The sequence below is a fragment of the Chiloscyllium punctatum genome, chromosome 24 (genome assembly GCF_047496795.1).
Source record: "Chiloscyllium punctatum isolate Juve2018m chromosome 24, sChiPun1.3, whole genome shotgun sequence".
Classification (NCBI taxonomy): domain Eukaryota; kingdom Metazoa; phylum Chordata; class Chondrichthyes; order Orectolobiformes; family Hemiscylliidae; genus Chiloscyllium; species Chiloscyllium punctatum.
The window spans coordinates 37429623-37447904 of record NC_092762.1 but is presented as its reverse complement, the minus strand read 5'-3'; the positions used below and the strand labels follow the sequence as shown (position 1 = coordinate 37447904).

The window sequence follows — 18282 nt, the reverse complement described above, 5'->3', positions numbered from 1 at the left end:
GTTGAAGAGGCTTTAACTGTCACTGATCCTCATTAAGGATTAGGGCGAGATTCCAGCTACAATCACATCTTCACAACTGACGCTGCGTTCCACTGAGCCCAAGATTGTATTTTGTTCCAGAATCGGTTCTGTGGGGAAATGGAAGTAGGAAACATGAGTCAGAGAATTATGACGGTGCAGAGGAGGACATTCGGCCCATCAGCAGTCCTGTTCTCCACTGCTAACCTGCTGCCTCGCCCCACACACTAATTCCATCAAAATAACCCCCAAAGTCCCTCCTGAATGCCTGAACTGAATCTGCCTCCCCCACGTTTCCAGGCAGTGCATTCCCTCCCCTAACTACTGACTGGGTGAAACAGCCTTTTCCCATTTCACCCTACCACATCAATTTCTCTCGTCATCCAGCATTCCCTACACCTACCCGCCATTCCTTTCACCCAACAGGAAAATACTGCCTCTGGACTCTCATTATCTCATTTTTGAGGGCTTCCGATTTTCCAACCATCCCTTTACCTGCAAACACCTGCCCTAATCAACTTCTGAAAGTTGTAGCCCAATACTGTCAACATTTGCCTTCCTCCAATTTAGAACTTCTACTTCTACATCCAGTCTATCCTTTTCCATCACTATTTTAAATCTAATAGAATTATGGTCGCTGGCCCCAAAGTGCTTCCCCACTGACACCTCAGTCACCTGCCCTGCCTTATTTCCCAAGAGTAGGTCAAGTATTGCACCTTCTCTAGTAGGTACATCCACATACTGAATCAGGAAAATGTTCTTCAACACACTGAACAAATTCCTCTCCATCTAAACTTTTACCACAATGGCAGTCCCAGTCTATGTTTGGAACGATAAAATCCCCTACCATAACCACCCTTTTATTCTTACAGATAACTGAACTCTCCTTACAAATTTGTTTCTCAATTCCCCGCTATTAGGGAATGTATAATACAATCCCAATGGGTTATTATTCATTTCGTATTTCTCAGTTCCACCGAAGTAACTTCCCTGGATGTATTGCCAGGAATACATACAGCAGTAATGCTATCCCCTTTCAAAAAAACCATTCCCCCTCCTCTCTTGTCTCCCTTTCTATCCTTCCTATATCATTTGTACCCAGGAACATTAATCTGCCAGTCCTGTCCATCCATAAGCCATGTTTCTATAATTGCTATGATATCCCAGTCTCATGTTTGTAACCATGTCCTGAGTTCACCTGCCTTCCCTGTTCAGCCTCTTGTATTGAAATGAATGCAGTTTAATTTGTCAGTCATATGCTGTTCTCTGCTTTGTTCCAGCTGGCCCTGACTGATGCACTCCTTTCCCCAACTGTTTCAGTCTTAGATTGATCTCTTTCCTCGCTATTTCCCTGGGTCCCACCTTACTAGTTTAAAAACTCCCTGCCAGTATATTAGTCCCCTCCCAATTCAGGTGCAATCCATCCTTCTTGTACAGATCACTTCTATCCCAGAAGAAATTCTAATGATCCCACAATGTTAGCCCTTCTACTCCTGCACCATCTCCTCAGCCACACATTTATCAGCTTTATCCTCCTATTCCTACCCTCACTGGGTTGTAGCACCGGGAGTAATCCAGATAATGCGTCCCTCGAGGACGTCCTTTTTAAATTCCTGCCTAACTTTTGATATTCTCTCTTCAGAATCACATCCTTTTCTCTTCCTATGTCATTGGGTCCATTGTGTATAATGGTCCCTCTCTCCTTTGAGAACACTCTGCACCCTCTCTGAGTTATCCTAGATACTGACACCAGGGAGGCAACATGCCATTCAGATTTTTCACTGCTGTCTGTGCCTCTGACAAGGGAGTCCCCTATCACAATCGATCACTTGGAACTCAATGTACCCCTCATTACATTACAGCCAGCCAGTCTTGATACCAGAAACTTGGATGTTCGTGCTACACTCCCCTGAGAGTGTATCACCCCCTCCATTTTCCAAAACAGCATCCTTATGTGAGGTGGGGATACCCACAGGAGACTTCTGCACCACCTGCCTACCCCTTCTACCTTTCCTGGAGTTACCCCATGCACCTGACTGTATCTGCGGCTTTTCTCCCTTCCTATAACTGCCATCAATCATACCCCCTACTTCCTGTAAATTCCTCATTGCCTCTAACTGTTGCTCCAACCAATCCATGCGATCTGATAGGATTCACAACCAAAGACACTTTCTGCAGACATAATCATCAGTAACATGGAAACTCTATCTAATTTCCCACATCCCACACGAAGAGCACATCACTCTACTACAGGCTATCTTTTCTACTTCACAATCTACAGACCAACAAAATAGCACCCTGTTTTGGTCCAAAAAAACAGTGCTCCAGGCTAATTTAGTCCTTATGGTTTATATTTTAAAACTTCAATCAAGAGATAGATCTCAATAAAACATCTCAATAATCAAGAACCCACTCTATTCACTACTGTAGAATTACAGCAAGGTTACAAGTTAAAAACTATGCATTTATCTGTTCCTGTGCTGTGAGCTCTCCCACACAGGTTCATCCAAGGTCAGCTGTCAATGTTGCTGTTTTTTATAATGTTCCTCAATGCACAACGATGTCCAGAGATATTTGAACTCAAACAGCAAAGGCAGTAACTGTGGAGATTCACTGCTGTGTCAGTAATCAGTGTTTCTTTCTCTCTCTCCCTCATTGACCATGTGGTCACTGCCTTTTGTGTCTTCCTCCTTTTAAAAGTGCTGTTGTTTTGATCTTTTTCCCTCGCATTCCAAAACAATGCAACAGTGTATAAAACAGTAATTGCTGCTCCTGGAATTTGTGCAAATCACCTCCAACCCATGAAATACCTCAAAAAAGGAGCAGCTCTTACAGTCTCAATTTCTCCCCGTCCTCCATCTTGGATTACCCAGAACCCATTCTGAACTTTGTTGGAAAATACCTTTTTGTTTTTCACACAAAAAACAGGAGGACAGGAGCAAGGGGCGTAAATGGTGTAGAGACTCACTGTGAGAGACAAGGGGGCCACTAAGTGTGGTGAAAGAGAAATAGGGATGTAAAATGGGTGTAAATTAAGGCATAATAAGGAGCAAATGGGTCCTCCCAGCTGGAAACGAAATAAACAAGGTACAGCCTTGAGGGAGAGGGGAGATTGGTGAGAATACATGAGAAATGGATGACAGGTGTCTAATATTGTGGAATTCAGTATTGAGTCCTGGAAACTGTAAAGTGTCTCAGTAGAAAATGAGGTGTGTTCCTTGATCTTGCATTGTAATTCTTTGCAATGTTACAGTGGTCCCAGCACAAGGATGTTGGGAGAAGAGCAAAGTGTTTTATTTATTCATTCACAGGATGAGGGTATCACTGGGTGGGCCAGCATTTATTGTCCATCCCTAATTGCCCAGCGGGTAGGTATGATTCAGCCACATTGCTGTGGGTCTGGTGTCACATGTAGGCCAGACCAGGGAAGGATGGCAGTTTCCCTCCTTAAGGGACATTATTGAACTAGATGGGGTTTTCCGACAATGAATTCACGGTCATCTTTGGACTCTGAATTTCAGATGTATTGACTTCCAATTCCACTGTCTGCCGTGGTGGGACTTAAACACAGGTGATCAGACGTTATGTGGGTGACTGGATTAACAGTCCAGCGATAATACCACTGTAATGTACCACCTTCTGTTGATTAGCAAGTAATATGGCACCACCTCTCCCATTACTTAGCATGGTCCTCCCGCTGGTTTTCATGAGCAGAGGACAGATCCTATTGGCCCTAAAGCTGGGATCTGAGTGCTGTAGCTGCAAAATTGTCCAACCTCAATATGTAACCTGGTGACCCTCCCTCCCCAATCCCCACCAAACCGGGATATCACTCTGCTTCAATGTAATTGCAGAGAGGTGACCAATAGCAGCACAGCAGAGGATTTTATAGATCTCCAGGGTTACCAACAGTGATCAGATGGATTCGGAGAGGTTTCATGACATGATTGGCCCCCCCCACTCCTCAGCCATTTATTGGCCAAATCATGCATCCTTGTGACACATTGTATTCCTCCACCAATTGGAAAGCAAAATGCCTCATTATGTAAATGCTTGTTCCCCAAACAGCCTTTATTCCTCTTCTCAACATTCTTACCTCTCGTCAAGAGATACTTTCAAGAAAATGGCATCAAAACAATTGAGATGGTCGTGTGAGGGAACCTTGGTTGACAAGGGTGGTCGAATATCTTGTAAAGAGGAAGAAGGAGGCTTACATAAGGTTGAGGAAACAAGGTTCAGACAGAGCGTTGGAGGGATACAGGGTAGCCCGGAGGGAGCTAAAGAAAGGGATTAGGAGAGCTAAGAGAGGGCATGAAGAATGTTTGGCGAGTAGGATCAAGGATAACCCCAAGGCCTTTTATGCGTATGTGAGAAACATGAGAATGACGAGAACGAGGGTAGGTCCGATCAAGGACAGTAGTGGGAGACTGTGTATTGAGTCGGAAGAGATAGGAGAGGTCTTGAATGAGTACTTTTCTTCAGTATTTACAACTGAGAGGGACCGCATTGTTGAAGAGGAGAGTATGAATCGGACTGGTAAGCTAGAGGAGATACTTGTTAGGAAGGAGGATGTGTTGGGCATTTTGAACAACTTGAGGATAGACAAGTCCCCCGGGCCTGACGGGATATATTCTAGGATTATGTGGGAAGCAAGAGAGGAAATTACAGAGCTGTTGGCAATGATCTTTTTGTCTTCACTGTCAATGGGGGTGGTACCAGGGGACTGGAGAATGGCGAATGTTGTGCCCCTGATCAAAAAAGGGAATACGGATAACTCCGGGAATTACAGGCCAGTTAGTCTTACTTTGGTGGTAGGCAAAGTAATGGAAAGGGTACTGAGGGATAGGATTTACGAGTATCTGGAAAGACACTGCTTGATTAGGGACAGCCAGCATGGATTTGTGAGGGGTAGGTCTTGCCTTACAAGTCTTTTTATTGAATTCTTTGAGGAGGTGACCAAGCATGTGGATGAGGGTAGAGCAGTGGATGTAGTGAACATGGATTTTTGTAAGGCATTTGATAAGGTTCCCCATGGTAGGCTTATATGGAAAGTCAGGAGGCATGGGATAGTGGGAAATTTGGCCAGTTGGATAAAGAACTGGCTAACCGGTTGAAGTCTGAGAGTGGTAGTAGATGGTAAATATTCAGCCTGGAGCTCAGTTACAAGTGGTGTTCTGCAGGGATCAGTTCTGGGTCCTCTGCTGTTTGTAATTTTTATTAATGACTTAGAAGAGGGAGTCGAAGGGTGGGTCAGTAAATTTGCAGATGATACGAAGATTGGTGGAGTTGTGGATAGTGAGGAGGGCTGTTGTCAGCTGCAAAGGGACTTAGATATGATGCAGAGCTGGACTGAGGAGTGGCAGATGGAGTTTAACCCTGTCAAGTATGAGGTTGTCCATTTTGGAAGGACCAATAAGAATGCGGAATACAGGGTTAATTGTAGGGTTCTTAGTAAGGTGGAGGAGCAGAGGGATCTTGGGGTCTATGTTCATAGCTCTTGAAAGTTGCCACTCAGGTGGATAGAGCTTGTAAGAAGGCCTATGGTGTATTAGCGTTCATTAGCAGAGGGATTGAATTCAAGAGTCGTGAAGTGATATTGCAGCTGTACAGGACCTTGGTTAGGCCACATTTGGAGTACAGTGTGCAGTTCTAGTCACCTCACTTTAGGAAAAATATGGAAGCTTTGAAGAGGGTGTAGAGATTTACCAGGATGTTGCCTGGAATGGAGAATAGGTCATACAAGGATAGGTTGAGAGTGCTAGGCCTTTTCTCATTGGAACAGCAAAGGATGAGGGGTGACTTGATAGAGGTTTATAAGACGATCAGGGGAATAGATAGAGACTTTTTCCCCTGGGTACAACAGAGTGTTACAAGGGGACATAAACTTAAGGAGGTATGGGGGGGGGGGGGGGGGGGAGGGGGAATGTCAGGGGTAGTTTCTTTACCCAGAGAGAATGGTGGGGGCATGGAATGCGCTGCCTGTGGGAGTGGCAGAGTCAGAATCATTGGTGGCCTTTAAGCAGCAATTGGATAGGTACACGGATAGGTGCTTAAGCTAGGACGAATGTTCGGTCAACATCGTGGGCCGAAGGGCCTGTACTGCGCTGTATTTTTCTGTTCTATTTCCTCACACCAACTGGGAAAGGAATTGCTATCCTGAAGGACACAGCTGCATGAAACAAGTGAAGCCACTGCATCAATCAATTGGGTGTGTTAAAACAGGACAGGCATTAGCCCAAGGATAAACAACAAGCCCAATAGGCCATTCAGCCTTGGACAGCAGACTGGCTCAGTGACCATATGACTCTGTATCCTGTTCCCACTTTCTTCCTCTACCCTTCAGCTTTCAGAGAACCATCTCAATGCGATCAATGTTTTGGTCTCAACTGCTGAGAGAAATTCTCTAGACTCACTACTCTGGTGGGAGCCATTTCCCCTCCTCTTGATCCTGAAAGAACCAATTGCATATCCTTTAGGGAGTCACTTCTGATTTTAGACAGACTACAACAAAACTAGCTGGAGGGAATATGGTAATGGTGAATAACTTCAAACATTCTGAAGGGCACAGTCATTGTCAGTGGCACCAACTGATTTGAATTCCTCAATGATATTAAGGAAAAAGGTGAACCTATTGAGCCAGCTTAGCATGTACGAGCATTATTACTGAATATCAGCCACTCTAGGGGATCACCACTGACCAGAACCACAAGCATGTTGCTACAAGAACATGGCAAGGCTGGGAATTCCAGTTGGGGAACTCCAAGCCACTCACCATTTGGTCTGACAACTAATTGCTGTCCCTTCCCTAAATACTGAACCACAATTCAAACTCACTTCCAACAAGACTGCACAGCTTTGTTATAGACACACACCAGGGACTGGTTTCTGTCTGGTTTATTTGTATTCAAGGTCTACAGTTCAATCTCATGACACTGGGGACAGACTGGGCTGGGTTCTTCATTCTGTACACTGCAGCCATCAGCATCAACAGGAACACCAGAAACCCAACAGCTACTCCAATCAGAACAGGAGATCCAGCAGCACCTATGGGGGAAGGAGGAAGGGGGTTCAGATATTGGAAAGATGCTCAATGAACAAAACAAGGAACATCACTTACCATTCTCATTAAACAGCTGCTTAGACTGGCTGTTCTCAACTTCCAGGAGAACAACTGGACCAGGAGCACTTACCAAGGTCCCCTCATGGAGGAGAGCTCTCCTGCGTGTCCCTGTTGGAGGGGGACAGGAGATGGTTAGAATCCATGTTGACACTACAGCCAGGATGCTGTATCCTTCGTAATTGGATATAGCGGGCATTCAGATCAGGAATGAGGGGTGGGTCTCAGCTTAATGAGAGCATCAAGGAACTCACTTGGACCACATCTGGTTGTACAGTCATCCTGAGCAGAGGGAGAGCAAACCTCAGCACTGCAGTGCAAGTAAACCTAGAAAGGAGGAGAAGAGATTTTAAGGGGATCTTCCCATAGATCAATAGCCCAGGTTGTAGCACAGAGACAGCAAGAGGATTTCATGAGCTTGGCCTCATTCCTTCCATTTGGTTACCTGTCCAGAGAGGGGCTGCTCAGACACTCCATCCAAGAAAACAAACGTCTTCACTTCAAACCGCTTGTGATGGGTTGGGAACTGCAGGCCAGAAGAGAGACCGACTGGGTGTAGGAGGGTCAGATAGTCATCACCTTCATAGGGACACCTGAAACAGAAGATCTGAGAATCATAGGAGACTTCACAAAGTGGATGCTGAAGAGATGTTGCTTGAGTGTCCCTAAAATAAGTGAGTAATGAGGAGTTTTCTATTGAAGGTGGGGCAGGAGGTTGCATCGTCAGTCAATTTTACAATCCTCTTCCAAAGAGGAAAGGCCTTGGCAACATTAAGGCACATTCTTAATTAAAGGACAAGTCCAAGATCATGAAGGAAGATCAAATAGCAAGTGGAATTCATAAATGAACCATGATTGTAAGAAAAAGGCACAGGTATTGGTACTATGTACATACAAACATTATACATACATTCTTACAGTATACTGTCACAGTAAAATGTAGTCTTCACTCCTCAGTCCAAATCCAGCCTTTCCGTTGAGTCCTTACCCATCCACCAGGAAACTCCACTGCACCTCATGGTCAGGGGCTGGCACAGGAGTTGCCCAGCAGTCCCGCAGTCTCAGGACTATCATTGGGTCAGTGCGATCCTTCACACGAACCTCAACAAACACCGACTCCTGAAGGATTCTCTGAATGGGGTAGTCACTGTCCCTGTACCACCAGCTGTAGCTGCCATCTAACAGACAAAAATAAAAGGAGAAGAACAAACCAAAACAGTCACTCCCCTGAAGGGATACAATTCCCAGTGCTCCTATTACCAGGGCAGCACCACCTGTTGCTATTCGCAGCTCCAGCCTCAGGATCCCATCTTCAGAAGCAGCTAGTGGTGGAGGGAGGGTGTAAACCGAGACATTGATTTGTAAGCCTGCCTCATGCTCCCCCTTGTACTTGCACTGGATGTGCAGCCTGTCAAGAGACAGAAATAGGTGGAGGAGTTTCAGTCAGTAACACTTCCCTCTCCATACCAACAAATCCCACTGCCCTCTGACCTGAAGGTACTGTCCCGGGTTATTGAGCCCAGTGGCCCCCTCTGAATCATCCTCTTCCCCAAGACATCTGTTTCATACACAAAGCTCCCATTCTCCTCCTGCAAGGGAAGACACTGTTTAATAGGGAGCTGGCCCATTCAAAAGGGACAGAATGCTGGACCCTCCAATACTCACCTGCTGGGTCAAGCCACAAGAGGTAATTGGGAAGTGGAAGGCTACAAGTTCTGCTGTGACGAGCTTAGGCCTGCACTCAGCTTCATGTCCATCTTTCACGTACAGAGATGACAGGTTGAGGGCAGGACGGGTCAGGTTCCTGGTGATTGCTACAATGAACTGGCCATCTGCTGTGCACACTGCAGAGAGAATGGGAATGTTCAGTTTCCCCATTGGTGGAAGTGACCTCCAAATCATTGACAGAGGGATGAAGCCTCAAAGCCCCAAAATCATTCACAGCGTCAATAGTTCCACTACTTGAAGTCAGAGTTTAAGTTGTCAGTGGTCAGCAATTAAGGCAGATCATCTGATGTTTGAAAGTGAATACAATATCCTACAAGATACTCTAGAAGCCATGTGACTACCCAATAAAGTGGGCAGGCTGGTGGGGGCATTCTGTCAATGAATATTAAGTGCTTCTATTAACGCAGTAATGGATCCCAAGGGGAGTATTAAAAGCTCCCAAAACAATAGAATGGTATGGGAATTCCAAACTTGAAGGTCAAAGTAAAGCAGACATGTTCAAAATAAAATTACTGTGGAGGGGTAAATGAAAAGGCAGGTGTTGGAATGTCAGTTATATGGGCACAAGGTCCAGACATTACACTGTCCTGTGCATTAGCATTGGATAAGCCTAGTCATCACAGTCATCCAAACAACCAAACTTTCCCATCACCCTTTGCTCCCAAAAGAGGGTGTGGGGGAAATAGAGTCAATAAAACATCAAGCTTGGAAGCCAGGTCAGGCAGTTTTGGAGGAGCAGGGAAGTTAATAATTTGGGTGAGGACCCTTCTACAGGGCTAGGAAGGGAAAGGAAGCTTAAATAGAGGGTGGGATTGTGGTTGGGGGGGTTGTGATTAGTCAGTGGAAAGGGTGCACTGGATTGGTGAACAAACAAAGAAGGTTTACAGCCCAGGAACAGGCCCTTTGACCCTCCCAGCCTGAGCCAATCCAAATCCACTGTCTAAACCCATCACCCAATTCCTAGGCATTGATATCCCTCTGCTCCCCACCTACTCATGCATCTATGCAGATGCACATTAAATGCATCTACTGTGCTTGCCAGCAGAGGTTGTAGAGGCAATGTGTTCCAGGCACCAACTACCAGCTGTAAAAGTACTTGCTGTGTACATCCCCCGGACAGTGTTCAACTTGAACAAGTGACCTAATTATTGAATCCTCACCCTGGGGACAACCTCTATCCACCCTGTCTATAGTAGTCATGATTTTGTAGATCGCAATTAGGTCCCCCCTCCCAATTTTTTTTTAATGTATAAAATGAATACAAATTCTAACCTACTCAAGCCCTCTTCATAGCTACCATCTTCCATACCAGGAAAGAACCTCAAACCTTCTCTGCACCCTCTCCAAAGCATCCACATCTTTTTTGTAATGTGGTGACCAAAACTGTACAAACTGGTTTGGCTACATTTAGAATAATGTCTTGTACAATTTTAACATAACCTGCCAGCTCTCATTCTCCATACCCCATCTGATGAAGGCAATCATAGCATATGCCTTCTTGACCACTATCCACCTGTGCCACCTTCAGGGTACAATGGACCTGAACTCCCAGATCTCTGCTCAACTTTTCCCCAAGGCTCTTCAGTTCACATCATAATTTGCTCTAGAATTAGACTTCCCAAAATGTATCACCTCATTTGTCTGGATTGAACTCTGCCACTTCTCCACCCAACTCTCCAATCTACATTCTCCTGTATTTTGACAGTCCCCTATGCTTTCTGCTACTCCACCAATCTTACCAACATCCACAAACCTACTGATCAGACCAAAAAAGCCCTCTTCTAGAGGATTTATGTATATTACAAGCAGACCTGTGGAACACCACTGGTCACCTTTCACCATTTCAAGATACTCCCTTCTATTACTGTATAGTGTCATTCAACCAGTTCTTTATCCACCGAGCTAGAACACCCTGCACATCATATGACCTCACTTTCTCCACAAGTTTAGAGGGAATCTTATCAAAGGCCTTACTAAAGTCCATGTATACGACATCTACAGCCCTTCATCAATCAACTTGGTCACTTCCACTTGGTGAGGAAGTGGATGGACAAGTTGGGTCCAGGCAAGGTGATAGGGAGGAGGGGAAAGGCTGGATATAGGATGGGGGGCAGATTTGGAAGCTGGTGACTCCACATTAAGGCCATTGGGCTCTAAACTCCCGAGGGGAAAAATGGAGGTGTTGTTCTTCCAGTTTGTGTGGGGCTTTATTTTGAAGGTGGAGGTGGCCCAGGATGGGCATGTCACCAAGAGTGGAAAGAGTGAAATGGCTGGTAGCCAGAAGGTAAGGGTTAATTGGAGCATCCAGAGCTCAGATACTGTGAGAGAGATAGTCCAAGTCTGTGCTTTGTAGCCTCCTTGACAGTGATATCAGGAGCAATGGTTGCAGTCGACCAGGTTGGAAGAGGTGCAGGTGAATCTCTGCTGCATTTGCAATGATTGTTGTGGCATTGGACAGATGGGAGGGGAGACGTAGCAGCAGACATTGCACTTGCTGCTATTACAGCGAAAGGTGTCAGGAGTGGAGGAGGGGTCAGAGGAGAGAGTGTGGAACTAACAACGGAGTCACAGAGTGAACAGTCCTATGGATAGGGTCATTGGTATGGGGAAGGAAGTACAGGTGTTTATTTGGCAGTTGGGTCTGACTGGGGGTGGCACAAATGGTAAGGAACGAGGTGTTGGATTTTGAGGTTGGTTGGGTGGTACATAAGGAGGGTTATTGGGGAGGAGGGGGTTTGAGGGCAGAGGTGTGGGAAGTGGAAAAGATGTGAAGGGACATATTAAAATCACAGGAAGGGGGAAATTACAGTCTGAAGCAGAGGACATCTGGTTTGGAATCCCTTATACTGGGAATAGATGTGACAGAATCTGAAAATGGGAGAATGGGCGTGCATTTATTGCAGTTGGGGTGGTGAGAGAGGTGTAGTCAAGATGGCTGTGGGACCCAGTAGATTTGAAATGGATGTCAGTAATATATTGCTTGCCAGAGGTCCAGGAAGGGGAGGGACATGTCTGAGATGGTCCAGGTAAACTTTAGATCAGGGTGGATAGTGTAGGTGCAGTGGATGAACTGTTCAAGCTTCCTTTGGGAGCACAAGGCTGTGCTGATGCAGTCAATGTAGCAGAGGAGATGAGGGATGGTGCCCATATAGCTGTGGAAGAGGGACTGTTCCACATGTGAAGAGGCAGGCATAGCTCAGACCCACCTGCACCCATGGCCACCCTAATTGTTTGTAGGAAGGGGGGAGGAGTCAAAGTTGAGGGGGAGGACCAGTTCCACCAAGTGAGTGAGTGAAGGTGGAGGGGGTCTGGTTGGTCAGTGGGAGGGGAAGAAACTGGGGGCTTTGAAGCTCTCCTGAGGGAGATACAGATATATAGAGACTGAACGTCCATGGGGATGATGAGGTGTTGGGACCAGGAATTGAAAGTCTCGTGAGGCACTGAAATAGTGTTAGTCAGTTTCCAAAGAGATTTAAATGAAAAACCAGAGAACCTAAACTCAGGAGCCTGACATCAGTTTTTTTGGGGGGAGGGTTGGAAGAGAAACAAAGTGCAAGTTGTTGGAGGGAATCCTGAGGGACAGGATTTCCATGTACTTGGAAAGGCAAGGACTGGCTTTATGGGGGAAATCATGTCTCATTGAGATGATCGAGTTTCATGGTGGTGGTGGAAGGTTGCCTTTCAGGCTGGAGGCCTATGACTGGGGATGTGCCACAAACTATTTGGAGGAGAACATAGGAGGTACAGTTACCAAGTTGGCAGATGACACCAAAATTGGAAATGTCGTGGACAGCAAAGGCTACCTCAAAACAGGACCTTGATCGGGTGGGCTAATGAACTGAGGAGTGGCAGATGGAGTTGAATGGATATGGAGGTGCTACATTTTGGAAAGGCAAATCAGGGCAGGACATATGCACTTACTGGGGAGTTTTGTCAAAAAAGACCCTTGGAGTGCTGGTTAATTGTTCTTTGAAAGGAGAGTCATAGGTAGACAGGATGAAGGCAATATTTACTGTTCAGCATAATGAGTCTAGGAGTTTGAGGTCATGTTGCAGCTGTACAGGACATTGGTTAGGCCACTGTAGGCCTGTGTGCACAATTCTGGTCTCTCTCTTTTAGGAAGGATATTGTGAAACTTGAAAGGGTTCAGAAAAGATTTACAAAGATGGTGCCAGGATCGGAGGATTTGAATTATAGGGAGAGGCTGAAATAGCTGGGGCTGTTTTCCCAAGTCAGAGGCTGAGGGGGTGACCTTGAAGGTTTGTATAATCAGAGGAACATGTATAGGGTAAATAGACAAGGTCTTTTCCCTGGGTTGGGTGGGAAGCCCTGAACTAGAAGGCATAGGTTTAGGGAGAGAAGGGAAAGATTTAAAAAAGGCAGCCAAGGGGCAACTTTCTGATGCACAGGATGGTGCATGTACACAACAAGCTGCCAGAGGAAGTAGTGGAGGTGGGTACAATTACAACATTTAAAAGGCATCTAGATGGGTATATGAATAGGAAGGGTGGGGGGGGGGGGGGGGGGGGGGTAAGGAAAAAAAAAGTGAATATGAGCCAAGGGCTGGCAAATGGGATGGGAATAGCTTAGAATATCTGGTCAGCATGGATGACTTGGGCCAAAGGATCTGTTTCTTTGCTTTATGACAGAGGAAGAGGAGAGCATGGGTTGCATATGGAATGTGGGTGGGATGTTCCTGAACCAACAGGAGATACTGAACATCACAGAGCTTGGGGCTGGGGCTCAGTGTTAACCTGGAGTTGGATACGTGTGGAAACAACCACCTGGGTAGTCGTGTCTGTAGGATCAGCTGGAGCAACTGTACAGTTAATGACATCAGACAGATTGAGGATGTGGTCAGGGTTAGGCACCTGAGTGGTCATGGTGGTCTGTGTCTAGAGGGGAGCACGAGAGAGTTCAGTGGATTTACGATCTTTGATGTCTGAAAGGGCAAAGAAAGAGCATTGGTTAATATATGGATCCTTCTGATGATGAAGAACAGACATTCTTTGCCAGAGGAGATGCATTGGAGGGAAGTATTAATCATGGGGGAGAAAGAGGTAGCTACAATCTTGAGAGGAGGGCAGCTGGGATGTCCTGGAGCAGGAACCTTCCTCCTGGGAAGGGAAGGTCAGAAATTGAAAGTATGGGAATCACTTTTTATAGTATCAGGGGGTGAGAGAGAATGTAGTCAAGGTAGCTGTGGGAATTGAGAGTTTGAAATAGGTGTCATACTAAGTCAGCCACAGATGAGAAACAGCACAACCCCCATAGCTGCTCATTTTACCTCACTCCTAGGAGGGAGGATATGAAGAGGGTGTGTAGTAATTTATCTTCACCTCCTTTAACATGAGGATTCCAGATACACAGACCAGGTGATGTATCCACCCATCACTCACTCCACCAGTGAGTATGTAGAAACTCATTCACCTCCCTATGGTGATACCAGCTTTTCCTTGGTAAGAGAACTCCGAATACAATCCCAAGCAGCAGCATTTCAGCTGGGCAGTTTCGAACTTGAAACCATTAACAGTAACAGCAAATGACACACCTCAACATTACAGGGGCACTAGGGATCTTTACAATATCATTACAAGCTAACCCTTTATTCAAACCCCTGGTAAAGCTGATTATTAAACACCGGCTTCTCACACAAGGACAGAAACTCAGTGAGACCAGGATAACATGATCCATCATCAAACCAACCAGCCGCTTCACTCGGGATTATCCCCTACTCGACGAGGGAGGGACAGAGTCATGTTCCTGGGTTATTTCCTCAGGGGTAGGAACCTTTACCTCCCTCCCACTGACTCCCCACAAACAGCCCGTCACCATTGCACAAGGAAACACCAACAAGTCCTGGGTTATTTCCTCAGTGCCAGCCTGGGGTGGTCCATATCTCTCTCAATCCTTCCCCTTGTTATGACACAGGGTAAAGTCCATCTGTTAATTTAAACCACCAACACAGAAAATATTTATCCCATACAGTAACCTATGAAATTTGACAGGCCAAGAACTAAAGTAACAACTTTATTTCTTAAAGTATAACAGAGAATAATTAACGAACAATTGTTTACAACTCCTTCTACAATACCTATCTTTTGCTTTTCCCTCTGCAATACTATTCCAATAAAACCCCTGATGAAGATTTATAGAAAACTTCAAATTTCACATCCAGCCAGCTGTCTAATCATCTCTTGGGATCTTCCTCTGTAGATTTGCTCTCCAGGTTGGTGTCGATTCTTTTTCCTGTGCAAACCCCTTCTCCAGAGAGTTCTTACCAGCAGCCTACATCTATTGGTCTTTTGGGAGTTCTCTCTCCAACTGTTGACGTTTTCCCAGTCTTATACCCCAAAACATCAGATTGTAGCATTGGTTTTTAATATTGGCAATATACTCAATTCAAACTTGATTGAAGTTTGGTATCTTGGGGTATAACTTAAACTGATTGGCCTAATTTGAATTTGTTTTTGTCTCCAGGCAACCAGCTACTCTAGCTGCTGGACCAAATGTTACATTGAATCTTGTTCAGAACACTTGGTGCAGTCAGGGAGTTCTGCTAGCTTTTAACTTTCTTAAAGGTACAGTACACTTCTACATCTTCATAACACTATTCATATACCCAGCCTGAGGCGTTTTAAAACTTTAATCGAACCAGCCTCCACCACTTCCTCTGGTAGCTCTTTCCATCCACACACCACCCTCTGCATAATAAAACTGCTCATTAGGTCCCTTTATATCTTTCCCCTCTCACCCTCAACCTAAGCCCTCTACTTCTGGACTCCCTGGCCCCAGGGAAAAGACTTTGTCTATTTATCCGATCAATGCCCCTCTACCAGGTCTCCTCTCAGCCTCTGACATTCCAGGGAAAACAGCCCCAGCCTATTCAGTCTCTCCCTGTAGCTCAAATCCTTCAACCCTGGCAACATCCTTGTAAATATTTTCTGAACCCTTTCAAGTTTCACAACATCCTTCCAATAAGAAGGAAACCAGAATTACACGCAATATTCCAAAGGTGGCCTAACCAACGTCCTAGTATAGCCGCAACATGACCTTCCAACTCCTATACTCAATGCTCTGAACAATAAAGGAAAGCATAGCAAACAACTTCTGCACTATCCTATCTACCTGTGACTCTACTTTCAAGGAACTGTGAACCTGCACTCCAAGGTCTCCTTGTTCAGCAACCCTCCCCAGGTCCTTACCATTAAGTGTCTAAGTCCTGTGCTGATTTGCCTTTCCAAAATGCAGCACCTTGCTTTTATCTAAGTTAAACCCAAGAGTAGGTCAAGTATTGCACCTTCTCTAGTAGGTACATCCACATACTGAATCAGGAAATTTTCTTGTACACACTGAACAAATTCCTCTCCATCTAAACCCTTAACACTATGGCAGTCCCAGTCTATGTTTAGAAATTTAAAATCCCCTATCGTAACCACCCTTTTATTCTTACAGATAACTGAAATCTCCTTACAAATTTGTTTCTCAATTTTCTGCTGACTATTTGGGGGGTGTATAATATAATCCCTTTTCGTAATTTTCAGTTCCATCCAGGAAACTTCCCTGGATGTATTCCCACAAATACATCCCTTGCATTGAAATAAATGCAGTTTAATTTATCAATCCTACCTTATTCTCTGCTTTGTTCCAGCTTGCCATGACTGTTTGACTCACTTCTTTCCCCAACTGTATCAGTCTTAGATTGATCTCTTTCCTCACTATTTCCCTGGGACCCATCCTCCTCCACCTTACTAGTTTATAAACTCTCGAGAGCAGCTCAAGCAAATCTCCCTGCCAGTATATTTAGTCCCCTTCCAATTCAGGTGCAATGCATCCTTCTTGTACAGGTCACTTCTACCCCAGAAGAGATTCCAATGATCAAACAATGTTAACCTTTCCAGTCCTGCACCATCTCCTCAGTCACACGTTTATCTGCTCTATTCTCCTATTCCTACCCTCACTAGCTCATAGCACTGGGAGTAAACCAGATATTACACCCCTCGGGAACCTCCTTTTTAAATTCCTTCCTAACTTTCTATATTCTCTCTTCAGAATGTCATCTCTTTCTCTTCCTATGTCATTAGTTCCAATGTGTACAATGACCTCCTGCTGGTCCCTCTCTCCTCTGAGAACACTCTACATCCTCTCTGAGATATCCTTCATATTGGCACCAGGAAGGCAACATACCATTCTGAATTTTCACTGCTGGCCGCACAAACATCTCTCTGTTCCTCTGACTAGCGAGCTCCTATCACAATCGATCGCTTGGAACCCAATGTACCCCTCATTACATTAGAGCCCGTCTCAATACCAGAAGCGTGACTGTTTGTACTACACTTCCCTGAGAGTCCATCACCCCCTACATTTTCCAAAAAAGCATCATTGTTTGAGATCTGGATAGCCACAGGAGACCCCTGCACTACCTGCCTACCCCTTCTACCTTTCTTGGAGTTAACCCATCCACCTGACTGTATCTGCAGCTTTTCTCCTTTCCTATAACTGCCATCCATCATAACCCCCAGCTCTTGGAAATTCCTCATTGCCTCTAACTGCTGCTTCAACCGATCCATGCGATCTGATTGGATTCGCAACCAAAGGCACTTTCTGCAGACAGAATCACAAGTAACATGGAAACTCTCCCCAATCTTCCCACAGGAAGAACATATCACTCTACAAAAGGCCATCTTTGCTCCTTTACAATCTACAGACCCACAAAATAGCACTATCTTTTTGATCCAAAAAACAGTGCTCCAGGCTAACTTCATCCTTATGGTTTATATTTTTAAAATTTAATCAGGACAAAAATCTCAATCATCAAGAACCCATTCTATTCACTACTGTAGACTTACAAAGTTACATGTTAAAAACTATGCATGTATCTGTTCCTGTGCTGTGAGCTCTCCCACACAGGTTCATCCAAGGTCAGCTGTGAATTTTGCTATTTGTTAATTTTTCTAAGACACATTCAGATGTCCAGAGATATCTGAACTCAAACAACAAAGGCAGTAACTGTGGAGATTCACTATTGTGTCAGTAATCAGTGTTTCTTTCTCTCTTAGAAACCTTCTCCTCTGCTTTTGGTTGCACTTCAGTCCCACGCTCCTGATCTTCGGGCACCCGGTACGGAGGAGGGAGGGCAGGTCTGAAGACCTCCTTGTGGGTCTGCTCCTGGGCCTGGCCAAACTGGCCATCAACAGGTCCAGGCAGCGGGCCGTGGAGGGGGTCGTTAGGGCCGACTGCCTGCCCCTCTTCCGGGGTTACGTTAGAGCCCGGGTGTCCTTGGAGAAGGAGCACGCGGTGTCCACCAACAGCCTGGAGTCGTTCAGGGAGAGGTCGGTCCCGCAGGGAGTGGAGTGCATTATTTCTCCCTCAACTCTATTTTGATTTAGTCCCTACCCTCCCCTTCACTGTTTTGATCA

General features: G+C 45.4%; 1 protein-coding gene across 1 annotated transcript; it reads right to left on the bottom strand.

Moving 5' to 3' along the window:
* Nucleotides 1–39: 39 nt before the first annotated feature.
* On the bottom strand, nucleotides 40–9013 carry LOC140494860 (zona pellucida sperm-binding protein 4-like). The gene is made up of 8 exons (XM_072594533.1): nucleotides 8801–9013; nucleotides 8627–8724; nucleotides 8410–8543; nucleotides 8124–8313; nucleotides 7581–7728; nucleotides 7390–7462; nucleotides 7136–7246; nucleotides 40–128 (listed from the first exon to the last, which is right to left on the bottom strand). The coding sequence occupies exons 1-8, from the start codon at nucleotides 9011–9013 to the stop codon at nucleotides 40–42; spliced, it is 1056 nt and encodes a 351-aa protein (XP_072450634.1).
* Nucleotides 9014–18282: the final 9269 nt, after the last annotated feature.